The 16,054-nt window shown below is 46.4% G+C and overlaps 1 protein-coding gene across 2 annotated transcripts in view; it reads left to right on the top strand.

The window, feature by feature from the left end:
- Positions 1 to 16,054, top strand: part of Ezh1 (enhancer of zeste 1 polycomb repressive complex 2 subunit) — a 35,349-nt gene that overhangs the window by 15,171 nt on the left and 4,124 nt on the right. For both annotated transcript variants that reach the window (NM_007970.3, XM_006532178.4), the window contains exons 7-16: positions 570 to 746; positions 1,811 to 1,913; positions 3,008 to 3,171; positions 3,864 to 3,955; positions 7,352 to 7,532; positions 7,842 to 8,038; positions 10,366 to 10,457; positions 11,307 to 11,347; positions 11,910 to 12,035; positions 15,596 to 15,774. In NM_007970.3, the coding sequence (NP_031996.1) occupies positions 570 to 746; positions 1,811 to 1,913; positions 3,008 to 3,171; positions 3,864 to 3,955; positions 7,352 to 7,532; positions 7,842 to 8,038; positions 10,366 to 10,457; positions 11,307 to 11,347; positions 11,910 to 12,035; positions 15,596 to 15,774 (1,352 nt within the window). The remainder of the gene's footprint in view (positions 1 to 569; positions 747 to 1,810; positions 1,914 to 3,007; positions 3,172 to 3,863; positions 3,956 to 7,351; positions 7,533 to 7,841; positions 8,039 to 10,365; positions 10,458 to 11,306; positions 11,348 to 11,909; positions 12,036 to 15,595; positions 15,775 to 16,054) is intronic.

Here is a 16,054-nt window from a genome sequence, read left to right as displayed (position 1 = left end):
CAATGACCACAGAACTGGAATATTCTAATAAGGGTAAAGGCTCTAGCTAGTTAACTGTTAGTAGTTGTTAGGGTTCATCAAATGATGTGGTGTTACACCTCTTACACCCCTAGACTGCAGGGTGAGTGCTAAAAAACCTACCTTATCTTTTTTTTTTTTTTTGAGACTGGTTTTCATTATATAGCTTTGACTGTCTTAGAACTCACTATATAGACTGGCCTCAAACTCAGAGATTCACAAACCTCTGCCTCCCAAGTGCTGGGATTAAAGGTGTGCACCACTACACCTGACAAGATACTTTTTTTTGTTGTTGTTTAAAATGTCCATTAGTATTTTGCCTATATGTATGTCTGGGTAAGGGTATTGAGTCCCCTGGAACTGGAGTTACAGATAGTTGTGAGCTGTTATGCGGGTGCTGGGAATTGAACCTAGGTCCATCTGGAAGAGCAGTCAGTACTCTTAACCACTGGACTGTCTCTCCAGCCGCAAGACCCTGTCTTAAACCCTGTGTGCAAAGATGAGTAGAGTGTGCGGCCACCACTGCTCACTTTTCTATTCCTTTGTTTCAGAGATGATCCCTGGATCTGTGCTGATCAGCGATGCTGTGTTTCTGGAGCTGGTGGATGCCCTCAACCAGTACTCTGATGAGGAGGAGGACGGGCACAACGACCCCTCCGATGGAAAGCAAGACGACAGCAAAGAGGACCTGCCGGTAACAAGAAAACGGAAGCGCCATGCTATCGAAGGTGCACAGCCCTGCTTCCATAGACTATTTTGAAATTGACAGGGAAGAATGGAAAACTTGAGAGTATTATTTTTTAAAAAAACATTCATGCTTCTCTTTGGTCTACTTACAAGGAAAACATGGTCATTAACTGATAGCTTCAGCTACTGAACTAGCTGACGGTGAGAGTGGAACAATTTCCAGGGTAGTCATTGCTGTTAGTTTCTAATTCTACTGTGCTTGGAAAATCTGGAAAGATATAAAGGAGAAAATAAGATTATACTTCAATCTTGCTACATAGGAATAATCAGATTATTCCTTGTAGATTGTAAATTGTACATATCTAAATCAGCATGGTCATACAAAATTGAGATTGTGTGGGTGCGTGATATAAACTTTTATCTTCTTAATTTAATTTTACAAATATTTTCCAAGTCACTAGTATTTAATTCAATATTTCTGGGCCAAGGTGATTGCTCAGTGGTTAAAGTCTTGCTATGAGGACAGGAGCCCAGATACCCAGAACCCATGAAGATGCAAAAATGCGTGTGGTGTCCTCTCTGTGATTCCAACCTTAGAAGGTGTAGAAAGGGGATTCCCCACGACAAGAGTGCTGGCCAGACTAGTCATGTTGACAAAGGAAGAGGAGTGGAGGAAGATGATTCTAGACATCAGCCTCAGGACCGCACATGCATATGCACGCATGCCCACACATGTGTGCCCACATACACAAACACACATCCACATACCTGCACAAGCACTTCAGAATGGGAAAAGAAGAAACCTCGGAGTTACCGAATGACACTGTTATTTACTTGTAGTGTACTTGTAGAGAAGACAGTGTCTCTCTCTTCCTATGAGAGTCCCAGTGCCAGTTGTTCTTCAGCACCAGGGTTATAGTGGGATTCATCTGTCTTCACCTCTGAGAGACTCCTCTTGATTATAATAGGGACTGTAGACTTTGTTATCAATACAGTTGAGGTTTGGATGAGCACAGCAGCTGTAATCATTTGTTCTGCTGCAACAAAGGGAAAACGACAAACAGCTTTGTCTATGCCCAGGAGTTCACTGTCATTTCCCATTCAGGCAACAAAAAGAGTTCCAAGAAACAGTTTCCAAATGACATGATCTTCAGCGCCATTGCGTCCATGTTTCCTGAGAATGGTGTCCCTGACGACATGAAGGAGAGGTAGGGACAGCTGTTCCACTCAGGCCAGACCCAGGGCTTGTCAACAGACTCCTTTTTTTGTAAAAGAGATTTATTTATTTTAAAGATTTGTTTATTTTGTGTATATGAGTACATTGTAGCTGTACAGATGGTTGTGAGCCATCATGTAGTTGCTGGGAATTAAACTCAGAACCTCTGCTCGCTCTGGGCCCGCTCGCTCTACCCCGCTCCCTCCAAATATTTACTTATTATTATATAAGTACACCGTAAGTACACCATAGCTGTCTTCAGACACAGCAGAAGAGGGCATCAGGTCTCATTACGGGTGAGCTACCATGTGCTTGCTGGGATTTGAATTTAGGACCTTTGGAAGAGCCATCGGTGCTCTTAACCGCTGAGCCATTTCTCCAGCCTGTGAACAGATTCTCTCCTTTTTTTTTTTTTTTTTTTTTTTTTTTTGGTTTTCTGAGATAGGTTTTCTCTGTGTAGCCCTGGCTGTCCTGGAACTCACTTTGTAGACCAGGCTGTCCTGGAACTCAGAAATCCACCTGCCTCTGCCTCCTGAGTGCTGGGATTAAGGCGTGTGCCACCACCGCCCGGCCTGTGAATAGATTTTTTTTTTTTCAGAGCTGAGGACTGAACCCAGGGCCTTGCTCTTGAGCTAAATCCCCAACACTCCCCCCCGCCCCCGCCCTCCCCCCCCCCCCCCCCCCGTGAACAGATTCTTATCCAAGCCCACTTTTTGATAATAAAAAGCCCTGTTGTGTGCCATGGTTTGCTTACTCTTCTGACTTTCTTACCTAGTACCTCTGAATGTCCCTTGTCATATTAGGGATCATTCTGTGTGCTGCTTTTGAGGACGTCTGGGAAGAAAACTTGCTCTACCTTCCTGGGTAGTTACAGCAGCACTGAACTTAGCAAGCCGCCTGCTCCTTACTTTGATACTTATGCCCAGCCCTGCAGAATTGCGATGGCATGTCCACTTAGTTGCTTACCATCTCCTGACCCACCAAGCCTATAAAGGCCACCTATCCTCCCTTGGCACCCCATGCTTGGATGGCAGTTCCCTGGCTACAGTGGAGAGTTTCCTAAAGAGGAATTCTCTTTTCTTACAGGTATCGAGAGCTGACAGAGATGTCAGACCCCAATGCACTTCCCCCTCAGTGCACACCCAACATCGATGGCCCCAACGCCAAGTCAGTGCAGCGGGAGCAGTCTCTGCACTCTTTCCACACCCTTTTCTGCCGGCGCTGTTTTAAATATGACTGCTTCCTTCACCGTGAGTGGGGCTGCTCTGGGGGAAGTGCTTCGCTCCCCCCACTCCACCCCAGCCCAGCTCCTTCCCTGTGTTTTGCTTTACTGTGTGGCGTTCCCAGCTCCTGCTCCCGAAAGGGATTCACGAAAGCCCAGTTGTTTTTATTTGCTCAGTGATACTGTGATAGGTACAACCTAATTAAGCACTGTGGTTGTCTTCTCTTGGCACCTTCTACCTTTGAAAGGATTATATAGATATCTACAATCTAGATTTTCTATACCTTGGAGGTCATCTTTTAAATGGATTTTAAAAAAAGATTTATTTATGTATATGACTGCACTATACAAATGGTTGTGAGCTTTCATGTGGTTGTTGGGAATTGAATTTTTTAGGACCTCTGCTCACTCCAGTCAACTCTGCTTGCTCAGTCCCTGCTCACTCTGGCCCAAGGATTTATTTATTATTATACATAAGTACACTGTAGCTTTTTTCAGACGTGCCAGAAGAGTGCATCAGATCTCATTACGGGTGGTTGTGAGCCACCATGTGGTTGCTGGGATTTGGACTCAGGACCTGCAGAAGAGCAGTCAGTGCTCTTACCCACTGAGCCATCTCGCCAGCTCTTAAATGAAATTAACACCTGCCATAGCTCCCTAACTCAGTTTTCTTGTCAAAAGGATAGAACCTTGGAAACACTACAGCCTTTTGTTTTCCAGCTTTCCACGCCACCCCAAATGTATATAAGCGCAAGAACAAGGAAATCAAGATTGAGCCAGAACCGTGTGGCACAGACTGCTTCCTTTTGCTGGTAGGTTTTTAAGCTCTTCTGTCTTTGTTATCTCTGTTTAAAGTTGAGGAGGAAATGGTCCTAGAATTTTCTGTGTCTGGGAACACAGCACTGCAGAGGTTCTCCAGACATGGTAGAGTGAATTTAGTCTTTTGGGGTGATGGGGTAAGATCTGATGAACATTAGTAAAGGATTTTCTGCTCTAAATATCACTTCAGAGTCTTGAGGCTGTTGTTGTACTCAGAGCACAGAGGGCTGTGCCTGTGTGTTAGTGGTGGAGTACTTGGGCTTGGCCCCAGCACCATCCAAGAGAAAATGAGAGCAAAGTGTACTGTCATTGTGCTGTCTTCTACACAAAAGCCAGTGCTCTGAAGACAAGAAAGTTGGTGGGAAGATTGTTTTTATTCAACAGCTGGCTGCCATCGTAAGGATATTGGTGGTGGTGGGGTACCGTAAGATCCCTTCTCAATGGGTGTGATAGCTCATGCCTTTAATTCCAGCACTCATGAGACAGGCATGCGGATCTCTTGAGTTAGAGGCTAGCCTGGTCTATGGAGTAAGTTCTGAGATAGCCAGGACTACACAGAGAAACACTGTCTTGAAAAACTCGGGGGGAAAAAATCTCAGAGAACTCAGGAACACGGGGCTTCTAGGGAGAAGCAGAAGGAACCGGTCTTCATCCTTCAGAGACAGTTCTCCTTCTGGTCTCTGACTGGCTATCTCAGTGGTCCCCAGCCTCCTCTGTAATCCATAAAGCAGTTATAGTACTTCTAACCTTCAGAGGAACCCCGTGGTCTCTGAGCTGATGCACAGTGCCAAACCGTAGGGACTTCATATGGCCTCATTATCTGGTATTCTGCATTCTGTATGTGCAAAGAAAGATTACTTAGCTCTTAATATCTAAGTATTGGGTGCAACTTCTCATTAGGATTTAGAATTGGGCAAAAGAGGGTGACATAATTGTAGGTGGCAAAGAGAAAGGGAAATTAAAGGAACTCCCCAGGACAACTGCTAGGGGGCCACCATTCGCTTGCTGCCAGCCCTTCATTCATTCTGACTCCTCAGTGCTAAATGGGAGAAAAGATGGAGGGTTGGGGGACAGAGGCTTTGATGGGGTGAAGTATGTGGTCCTTTGCTGAGCGGGCAGTCAGAACATCATTGCCACGTGTATGATTTAATACCTTCAGTCCCGAGGAGGGGCCCATTGTTGTTGATATTAGGAGTGTTTGTTCTGATTATCTGAGAAGTGAACATAAAAGCCTTGTTTTTTTCTTGTATAACTGACTGTCCAAAGGCCAGTATTCTGAGAAGATGAGATGGGGCTTCTGCCTGAGAGCCTCATCTCAGGACACTTAGAAAGCAGGAGCAGGAGGCGGGATGGGAGTGCTGTGTGTGCTGAGTGAGATGTTGGTCATCTGGGGCACTTGTCCTTTTCTCGCTGACTGGTGCATATCAGTGGATCTTAATCTTCTGAGGCTAGTGCTGTTGTTTGTGGGCAGACATATTTTAATCATTTCTTTTGAGCATTGGGTGAGGTATGTCATAGCATTTGTATAGAGGTCAGAGGACAACTTTTTTGTTTGTTTGTTTGTTTTTCGAGACAGGGTTTCTCTGTGTAGTCCTGACTGTCCTGGAACTCACTTTGTAGACCAGGCTGGCCTCGAACTCAGAAATCCACCTGCCTCTGCCTCCCCAGTGCTGGGACTAAAGGTGTGCTCCACCACTGCCCAGCAGAGGACAATTTTAGGAGTTGGTTTTCTACTTCTGTGTGAGTCCTGGGAATCAAACTCTGGTTTGCTGCAAGTACTTTTACCCACTGAGTCATCTGCCCAGACATCCTGTTGTTAAACTTCAGCAATCTACGTGGTTTGTTCGATGTGATGCACAAAACTGAAGGATAATGCAGAGTTTTATACATACTGGTGTTATCTGAAGGCCATCAGATGTTCTTGGGTTCTATCAGTCTACAGCATAGATTATTTATTGCTTAGGATGTGACTTGTCGTTAGCCTTCAGGTGCTAGGCTTAGGAAGGGGTGGTAACTTTGGAAAGGGGTGGGGGTAAAGTACTTGTGCAGAAGTTATTATTCAGTTATCTGGGCTGTGCCCAGACAAAGGATAGACTACCTTGACACAGTTTCTGCTATCAGTTAAAACTACAGTGTAAAGCCATGTGCCTTCCCAAATATCTTCAGCAGGGTAAGAGAAGGGGCATGGTGGCAGACATTACTTGTTCATCTGAAGTGGTCGGGATGGTTATAGCAAAAAAGAAAGAATAAATGAACACCTTCCGACTCATGTAGTACGTCCTTCCTATGTATCAAGTCCCATGCTGCACCCCACCCTGCTTTAGCTTACTGTTACTCTTCTGACGGTCTTCTGAGGTAGAAGACATTAGGGTCACATACTTTGCACAGTTTATTAATAAGTCAGCGCTTACAGCATTGTTCAGATGCAAGCACTGATCTAAGTCTATAGGCTGTGCTTTTTTTCCAGGCCTTTCTCTAAACATAATGATAACATTTAGCACCTCATTAACTCAGAAGGTCATCACCCTGCTCAGTGTCACCACTCTGAAACCGTGTGCGTGTGTTTCTTCAACTTGAGATAGCCATAGACACACATTTAAATGTGCTGGGCTATCCTCCCCCTATTTTTGTTTTTCTTTACGGATAGTGTCTTTATGGATAGTGTCATAACAAGATGTCTGGCCCCACCAAAGCAAGCCTTCAGAATGGTAACCAAGACCTCGGTTGTTCTTATAAAAAGCTTCAGAAGAAAGTAAAAGACGGAAGAGAAGCCAGTGTTTATAGTTTCTTTAAGTTGTTTTTTTTTTTTTTTTCTTTTTTCCTTTTACAGCACAGAGAGTTTAATTTACAGTCACAGGCATGTTAGGCAGGTGCTCTAACACTGAGCTATTCTCAGCTTACTAACTTGTTAATAAGAACCTTTTGTTTTCAGACTACTAGCCTGAAATACAGTTCAGGCTCAAGATCCTGGTTCAGCCTCATGTGTTAACTGAAATGGAGGCTTCATAGTCATGTGTGAGGAAAGGGGCCTAGGGACAGGAGCCCTGACTCGAGTCCACTCTGGAACATTGAGCTACATTCTCTGAAGCCGGTTCCATCGCCTCTGACCCTTGGTTCATATGCAGGGGATGTTCTCAAATCCCAGATGGCTAACGCATGAAAGAATTTCAGATGTTTCTCAAAGCTGAAGATGCCTAGATTTTGGGACCCTTTTTCTGTGAAAAGAGACGTTTCCATGTTTTGGGGAATCTTTAACCACTGTCATAATATGGTCACACTTACATAGTACAGGTACAAACAAAGTATCCTTGTACAAAGCTTTATGATGGGGTCATCAACTCAGAGACACTGCCTATCCCTGTTTCTTCTCTGTACTCTGCTCACCACAGGAAGGAGCAAAGGAGTACGCCATGCTGCACAACCCTCGGTCCAAGTGCTCTGGGCGCCGCCGCCGAAGGCACCCAGTGGTCAGTGCTTCCTGCTCCAATGCATCAGCTTCTGCTATGGCTGAAACTAAAGAAGGAGACAGTGATAGAGACACTGGCAATGACTGGGCCTCCAGTTCTTCAGGTAAACAGAAAATGCCCAGCTCCTAATCTCTTAATATTTATAACTTTTAAAAACAATTTTTTCTACCAATTTACCTGTAAGCAAATGAAAGTGAGGCAGACACATGCACGCATGCACGCACGCAGGAACTATGTAGACCAAGCTAACCTCAAACTTGTCCTGATCCTGCTGCTTCTGTTTACAGAATTACAGGAGTGTGCCCTGCACAGCTAACGTTTGCATTCCTAAATGTTCTCCTTTTCACATCAGAATGACATAGGGGTACCAGCAAACTGCATTCCCCACGTTTGTGTTTTTTCCCTTGCTCAGAGGCTAACTCTCGCTGTCAGACCCCCACGAAACAGAAAGCCAGTCCAGCCCCAGCTCAGCTCTGTGTTGTGGAAGCCCCCTCAGAGCCGGTGGAATGGACCGGAGCCGAAGAATCTCTTTTCCGAGTCTTCCACGGCACCTATTTCAACAACTTCTGCTCAATAGCCAGGCTTCTGGGGACAAAGACATGCAAGCAGGTACTTCCTGAGGGCAGCAGGTGAACGTGGTTCTCCTCAGTGCTCATCTCCTCTCCTGGCTCAGCAGGGTGGGTCCAGACAGTGACCCTCTCCTAGATCTGTGTGTGCCTGCACTTGTGCGTGCTTGAGACAGACAGACAGACAGGCGGGGCGGGGATAGAGATCTTTTTTTCTTTGAGATAGGTCTGGCTGGCCTAGAATAGATCTCACTATGTAGACTAGGTTGACACTGAACTCACAAAGATCCCCCTTCTACTTCCCAGGTGCTGATATTAAAGGTGTGTATGCCGCCATGTCCAGCCCTTCTTCACATTCTGTATTCCAAGTTTCCTATCACTAGGTTTTCTTCCTTTCCTTTCCTTTCCTTTCCTTTCCTTTCCTTTCCTTTCCTTTCCTTTCCTTTCCTTTCCTTTCCTTTCCTTTCCTTTCCTTTCCTTCCTTTCCCCTCCCCTCCCCTCCCCTCCCCTCCCCTCCCCTCCCCTCCCCTCCCCTCCCCTCCCCTCCCCTCCCCTCCCCTCTTCTTTTCTTTTCTTTTCTTTTCTTTTCTTTTCTTTTCTTTTCTTTTCTTTTCTTTTCTTTTCTTTTCTTTCTGAGACAAGGTTTCTCTGTATAGCCCTGGCTGTCCTGGAATTCACTCTGTAGACCAGGCTGGCCTTGAACTCAGAAATCCACCTGCCTCTGCCTCCCAAGTGCTGGGATTAAAGGGACGTGCCACTACTGCCTGGCTATCACTAGGTTTTATAATTGCCACTCCAATACCTGGGTGCAGACCTTAGCCTTCTTGCTCATACCATACCTGAAAATGCAGTTTGACAGCACCTACTGATGGTCCAGACGCACAAAAAGACTGCAGACTGATAAGAGGGCTCTGCAGGTAAAGGGGCTTGAAGACTCAAGTTCGATCTCCAGGACCCACTCATTAGGGGAGGACCAACTGTTAAAGTTGTTCTCCAGCCTCCACACTTACACTACAGCACACACCTACACAAGCATGCACATGCATACACAATGAATAAATGAAGTGCAATAAAATTCTTCAAAAGAAATGGCAAGGAGAAAAGAGTGCAGAAGGGAGAACAGAGATGAGAGCCAGGTGCCTGGGCCAGTTTGTCCAGCAAGAAGCAGCCCAGCGCTGACACCCTGATCCCACAGCTCCCTGACTTCTGCAGCCGGTGTGGTTTCTTCTAGGAGCACAGCCATAAGCATTACTAAGCCAGGCTCTTCTGAAGGGGTTGGGAGTCTGTTTCATGCTCCTTCCTGTGGCTGCTGAGGAGGATTACGAGTGGAAGGGATTTGCACGTTCATTCCAGAGCCCATATCTGTTTCCTTGCAACACAGATTCTTCTTTAAATTGTATTATTTTTATTTCTGTGTGTGGTGTATAAGTGTGTAAGTGTGCGTGTGCCATAGCATTTCTGTGGAGGGCAGAGAACAACTCTTGGGTATTGGTCCTTTCCGTAAGCAATAGGAGCTGTGAAACAGACTCAGGTCATCAGAGTTGCCGGCTGCTGTTTCCTGCTCAGCCACAGCACAGGTTCTTTAACCTAAAAGTCTATAGAGTTACATGTGATTTTCTTTTTTAAAAGGCAGCTGGGCATGGTGGTGCATGCCTTTAATCCCCAGCACTTGGAAGGCAGAAGCAGGCAGTACTCTGAGTTCCAGGCCAACCTAGTCTATAGAGCTAGTTCTGGAACTTGTTTATAAACTATATAGTTGGCTATATAGTTCCAGGGCTACACAGAAAACCCTATTTTTAAAACCATACATACATACATACATACATACATACAATATTTTCCTGATACTATCTATAGTTTTTTGAAGGATATCAGAAGTTTCCATAGCCAAGAAGGGAATAAAGAAAAAGAGGGAGGGAACACGAGAAATGAATGTTATAAAGGAAGAAGCACGGAGAAGAGGAGCCAGCTCTCCCTAAATGCTTCCCTGATGGACAGCCAGGCTCTGATACCTTTCTACCAACAGAGGGAGCTAGTGCTTAGCCCAGGGACACCGTTCCCATCAGGCCTCACTCTGCACCTGCAGTTTTCTTTCTAAAAAGGCAGAGCCACTCAGGCAGTTCACTTGAGAAGCGGTAGATGAAAGCCAGGATGATGTATGGCAGTGCCGGCTTGGTAGCTCTGCCTCCCGGGTCTAAGTAAATCTTCAGTGCAGTGTCCTCCTCCCCAGCCACATCCTGTCTCTACTAAAAGATGCCCCGTTAGCTGCTTGCAAATTCCAGATTCTTAACAAGCCCAGCACCTGGCCCAGTCACTTGCCTAGTCACCTCATCCCAGAGATGTGACAGGTCCTGTTCACTTCTCTTCCAGGTCTTTCAGTTTGCAGTCAAAGAATCACTTATCCTAAAGCTGCCAACAGATGAGCTCATGAACCCTGCACAGAAGAAGAAAAGAAAACACAGGCAAGGATTAGACAAAGGACTCTTAAGGCTCCTAAGGTTATCTGTGCTCTGACCTCCTTGGGGACACCCCTTGCCTGTCCACTTGGTCACTCACTGCACTGGGCAGAACCAGCCCATCTTATTGGGACGCTCAGATGAGAGACTCTGTCTTCAGAACTCCCTCAAGTCCTGTGACTAGGTCCAGCTCTTCCCTGTGCCCACACTGAGGACATGGCTGGCCTCTGCCTCTGCACTAAGATTATTTCCCCTTTCTTGGGTGTTGACCATCTTCCCCACTCTGCAGAGTTTGTCCCTTTTCTTTATAGTGTTGTTTTTCAGAGTTACATAGTGCTGTTTATTGGTTGGAAGTTAGAAAAACAAATAGCTGAGTGTGGTTATATACTTTTAATCCCAAAACTGAGAGGCAGATGGATCTCTGTTCAAGGCTAGCCTGGTCTACATAAATAGTGTCAGGTCAACCAGAAGTACATGGTGAGACCCTGTCTAAAAGATAACAAGCATCACTCTGATGATGGCCAGGTGACAAGTAAAGGAGGTGGCTCTAGCTCTAGCTACGAAGGAATTCCCTTCTGCTCTTCTCCTGCCAGCCTCTTCACTGTGGGCTTTTCCTCCTACCATCTTGGAGTTCTGCCGGGCAAGGGGAGAAGTGGCAAGAGGGAGAAGCAGTAATGCGAGACAGCTTTGTGACTTTGATTTGTCTGGGTTTTTGTTATTTTGGTGTTTTGGGAGGAGGAGCCTCCTGCTAAAGAACTCAGAAAGAGCACCTTACAGTTGTCCAGCTAGAGCAGGACAGTCATGTGTCTTCAGAGGACCACAACTCAGACCTATTCTTCTTTCTTTTTCTCCTAGGTTGTGGGCCGCACACTGCAGGAAAATTCAGCTGAAGAAAGGTAAGTTCAGTAGAAAAAAGGTGGGGTTTAGATCAGAGTGGAGTGCATGCTTAGCGTGTTCAAGGTCATGGGCTCCATCTTAGGTGCCTTGCTCATAGAAACATATACACACACACCCTGAGTTCAGATTAAGGCCTCACCCTGTGGTTATCACTCTGCTGCACCTATAGCTCTCTTGTTGGCCCTAGCTGCTTCTACAGATTGCAGATTTCTTTGCAGCATCGTCAGGGCTGAGCCAATGACTACAGCCGAGATGCTGTCTCAGAAGATAAACTTAAAGCCTTGTGGTCTCTTGAGTTTCCTAGTGTGCTGTTTGCCAGTTCCAGACCTCTTTTCATGTTTAGAGTAGCTGCCTTGTTATCTAGGACCATCTCTGCACCCTACCCACAAAGCAGATACTCTGTTGTTTACGCACAGGGGTCAGCTACATTATCAAGTGCTGAGTGTGGCCAGGGTCATAGTTGGGACAAGCCTTCTTTGACATGAGGCGCTGGAACATTTGGGGGATAGGGCATCAAGGTAGCCTTGTTGCAACAATGTCCTGCTCTTTTCTCTTTTTTAGATAACAATTCTACACAAGTGTATAACTACCAACCCTGTGACCACCCAGACCGTCCGTGTGACAGCACATGCCCCTGCATCATGACCCAGAACTTTTGTGAAAAGTTCTGCCAGTGCAGCCCAGACTGTAAGAGCACCCTGCTTTCACCATCGTCTACCCAAGTGGTTGGCCTTGGAGTGCCCAGACTCTTTTCTCCTGCCCCTTAGCTGCCTGGAGACTTTTAATATCCCTTTGCTGTGCTGCAGGCATCCTACAGGGAGGAAAGGTGTGATCTCCCATGTTGTGGGGGTTGCTCTGTTCTATTTTCTGATTTTTAATTTTAAAACTTCATTATTTTATGTATATGAGTGTTTTCCCTGCATGTATGTCTGTATTGTGGGGCATGCCTGTTGTCCAAGAAGGTCAGAAGAGGGAATAAGATCCCCTGGTACTGGAGTTAGACAGTTGTGAGCCACCATGTGGGTGCTGGGAGTCAATCTCAGGTCCTCTGGAAGAGCAGCCATTGCTCCTAGCTGCTGAGCCGTCTCTCCAACCCCTGTTCTACCCCCAACTCCTGAGGTCACAAAGTCTCAAAAAAAACCTAAACACTGGGTGGTGGTGGTGGCCATCTTTACCTCTAGCACTCCAGAGGCAGAGGTAGGTGACCCTCCCAAGTTTGAGGTCAGCCTGGTCTACAGAGTGATTTTGAGTTCCAGGACAACCAGGGCTGCATAGAAAAGCCCTGTCTCAAAAACACGTTCCCCCACCACCAAAAAACGTCTTTTCTCTCCCTCCCATCTCCTGCCTTCTTCTTTCTCCCCACCCACTCTGTATTTTCAAGCAAATTTCCTTTTTTCCACCTCATAGGTAGCTGAGATTACAGATGTGTGCCATCTTTCCTAGCTGTGAAAGTAATGTAAGCCTTCAGGGTGGGGTTCAGGAAGCAGGAACTAGACATGAGGCTTCTCCATCTTGTTCACAGGAGAGCTGAGAAGTGGGAGCTTCTGCACTCAGGGTGCACCATCCTCATCAGGATGGTGGGTTTTGCAAGTGTAGAGCCAGAGAGATGGCTCAGTGGTTAACAACACTTCCTGCTCTTCTGGAAGACCTGAGTTTGGTTCCCAGCCCCCATATCAGGCAGTTTACAACCACCTGTGATTCCGGCTCCAGGAGATCTGACACCTTCTGTCCTTGGACATCCACGCACACTTAACATACACATACACATAAATAAAAATAAAAGTGAACAAAAAAGATACATGGGTTGAGTGTGGTAGTGTGTAACTGTAATTAGGTCTGGACCTCCACTGTGGGAGTCTGAGGCAGGAGGATCAGTGTTCAAGGCCAACCTGTGCTACTAAGGAAACTATGTCTTAACAACACCTACCACCTCTAGGTTTGTTTAGGTAGATACAGGAGCACTTATAGAGCTGGTTATAGAACCAGCTCTAGCATTGGGAGAATGATGCAGGCCTTGTACCCAGGTTAAACCCCGCCCCAAAAGAGAGAACAGGAGAGGGAGGGAGATAGGAAAGAGGAGAAGAAAAAGGAGAACAGCCGAGGCCGTTCTTCAGGAAAAGGCAATACAATGAATTTGCCAGGAAGCCTTGGTTAGATCTGGAAGCACGTGAGGAAAGGAAAGAACAGATTCTTGGACTGTCCTCTTAGCTCCACCCACATGCACACACCTACTGAGTATGTAATTAAAGGGAAACGTTTGGGGGAAAGAAAAAGAATACATGCACAGACCTCGGGGATGACCTTGACCTCCCGCTCCTCTTACCCCCACCTCCTGGATGCTGGGATTACAGGTGTGCGCCATCACACTGGACCCATACAGGTTCTTTATGTCCACAGTAACTGCAGAGTGACTATTAGACTAGCTGTTGAATCTATGACCTGTCCTTGCTATGCTTTGTCTGTATACTCCACCCTGGCTGAAGTTCTTTTAGAACTCTTTCTTTTCCCCCAGCATATATTAAGTAAGCTGGATAAAGAACATTGATTTCAATATTTTCATATTAGCTGCAGTTTATTTTGTTGTTGTATTTTGTTTTGTTTTGTTTGGGGGGGGGGGGGTCGAGACAGGGTTTCTCTGTATAGTCCTGGCTGATCCTGGAACTCACTCTGTACACCAGGCTGGCCTCGAACTCAGAAATCCACCTGCCTCTGCCTCCCGAGTGCTGGGATTAAAGGCGTGCGCCACCACGCCCGGCTTTTGTTTTGTTTTGAGACAGGATCTTAGTATGCAGTCCTGGATGGCCACAGACTCACAGAGATCTACCTGTCTCTGCCTCCTGAGTGGTAGGATTAAAGGCGTGCACCGACATACTCAGCTGAAGAGTTTTTGTACATCTGATAGGAGGGCCTGGCGTAGGTGCATACTGTTCTCATGGAACCCTAGATTGGTTCCCAGCACCCACATCAGGCAGCTTACAAGGAAGTGTAACTTTAGCTCTGAGGGTTCTAATGCCACCTTTTGGCCTCCAAGGGCTTTTGCACTCAGGTATACATACTCACCCAAAGATACACACATATAATTAAAATTAAGAATAAATGTGTAGGGAGCTAGAGAGCCGGCTCAGTGGTTAAAAGCAGAGAGCATGGGTTCTGTTTCCAGCACCCTCATAACCAGCTATAACTCAACTCACAGAATCTGCTGCTTTCTTCTGGCCTCTGTGGTGATTCAAGCATGTGTTTCACATGGATACGTGGGCACACACATCAAATAAAAATACATACATACATACTTACTATTTACATGGGTGTGCACATATCTGGTAGGAGACAGGGTAGGAGGTGTCAGCAGAAAAATAGTTCTCCACTTCTTACCCACCTTAACCTTTCCTCATTTTTCCTGCTTGTGGCCAAGCAATAGATGGCAGCCTCTGGGTTTGCAGAGGGCAGTACCCAGGCCTCTGTGCTGTGATTGTCACCTGACAAGGAAGAGATAGTGATCTCAGCCACAGTAGATAAGAGCTAGTGCTGCTGAGCTGTGGGCAGCGAGGACCGCACAGAGCGGATGCTGCGTTCGTTTCCGAAGACGGTGCTTGTTTTGATGAGGAGGCTTTACTGTGAAAAGCACTGATTTCATTTTCTTCTGGGTTCTTTCCACCTCAGTTCCAAATTCTGTCAACAAGGACGAGAGGGGGACCCTGTTAGGAAATCTCCAGGTGACACTTAATAGTCACACCTGCCTTTTTGTCTGTTGGGAATTAGTTCATAGTGTGTGTGTCTCTGTGTTAGCACACGCGTGCATGTGTGTGTGGCCAGAGGTTAACCTTGGGTGTCATTCGTGAGGAACCACCTACCTTGTTTTTCTAGATGGGATCTTTCACTGCAGCTAAGGGCTTGCTCATTAGCTAGGTTGTGTGGTGAGTGAGCGCCAGGAATCCATCCGTCTGCACTTTCCCTGCACTGGGGTTCTAAGCACATAGGTGGTTCCATGCCTGACATTTGTATATAGGTTCTGTGGATCAAAATTAGTTTCTCATGTTTACACGGTGAGTGCTTTAACAACTGAGCCATGTCCTGAGCCCTAACGGAGGCACTTCCTTGTCTTGAGGGAAAAGCCAGATGTTCAGGGGAAGGAACCTTCTGCCTGTTGTGCCAAGAGTCCTTGGACATGTCACATTCAGTTCTCTGCTCTCCCCGAGTCCGACCTGCATGAGTGCCCGCTTCCTAACCATCCCAATCTCCCCACTCAGGCCAGAATCGCTTTCCTGGTTGTCGCTGTAAGACTCAGTGCAATACCAAGCAATGTCCATGCTACTTGGCAGTTCGTGAGTGTGACCCTGACTTGTGCCTCACCTGTGGGGCCTCAGAGCACTGGGACTGTAAGGTGGTGTCTTGCAAAAACTGCAGCATCCAGCGTGGCCTCAAAAAGGTGAGGTCTTTTCTTGGGTCAAGATGACAGTGGGAAGGAGGAAATGTTACCAGGTGTCATTGTTCCTTTGGCTCCTCAGAGGGGTTGTATGTAAAAGTGCTTGACAGATCTTGTCAGTGGTCAAAGTAATCTAATTTTCCATTCTACCAAAAGGAGCAGAGGGGTATAGACCATTCTATTCCCCTGTGGTGTTGGGTTGAAGTCCAAGTCTCTGCACATGAGAGGCAAGCACTTTCCCTCTGGGCTCCACAGCCCCAGAGTTGCCCCTTCTACTGCCTAC

Source organism: Mus musculus, chromosome 11 (assembly GCF_000001635.26).
Source record: "Mus musculus strain C57BL/6J chromosome 11, GRCm38.p6 C57BL/6J".
Taxonomy (NCBI): domain Eukaryota; kingdom Metazoa; phylum Chordata; class Mammalia; order Rodentia; family Muridae; genus Mus; species Mus musculus.
The sequence above is the reverse complement of the archived record's forward strand: the minus strand, read 5'-3'. Positions and strand labels throughout refer to the sequence as shown.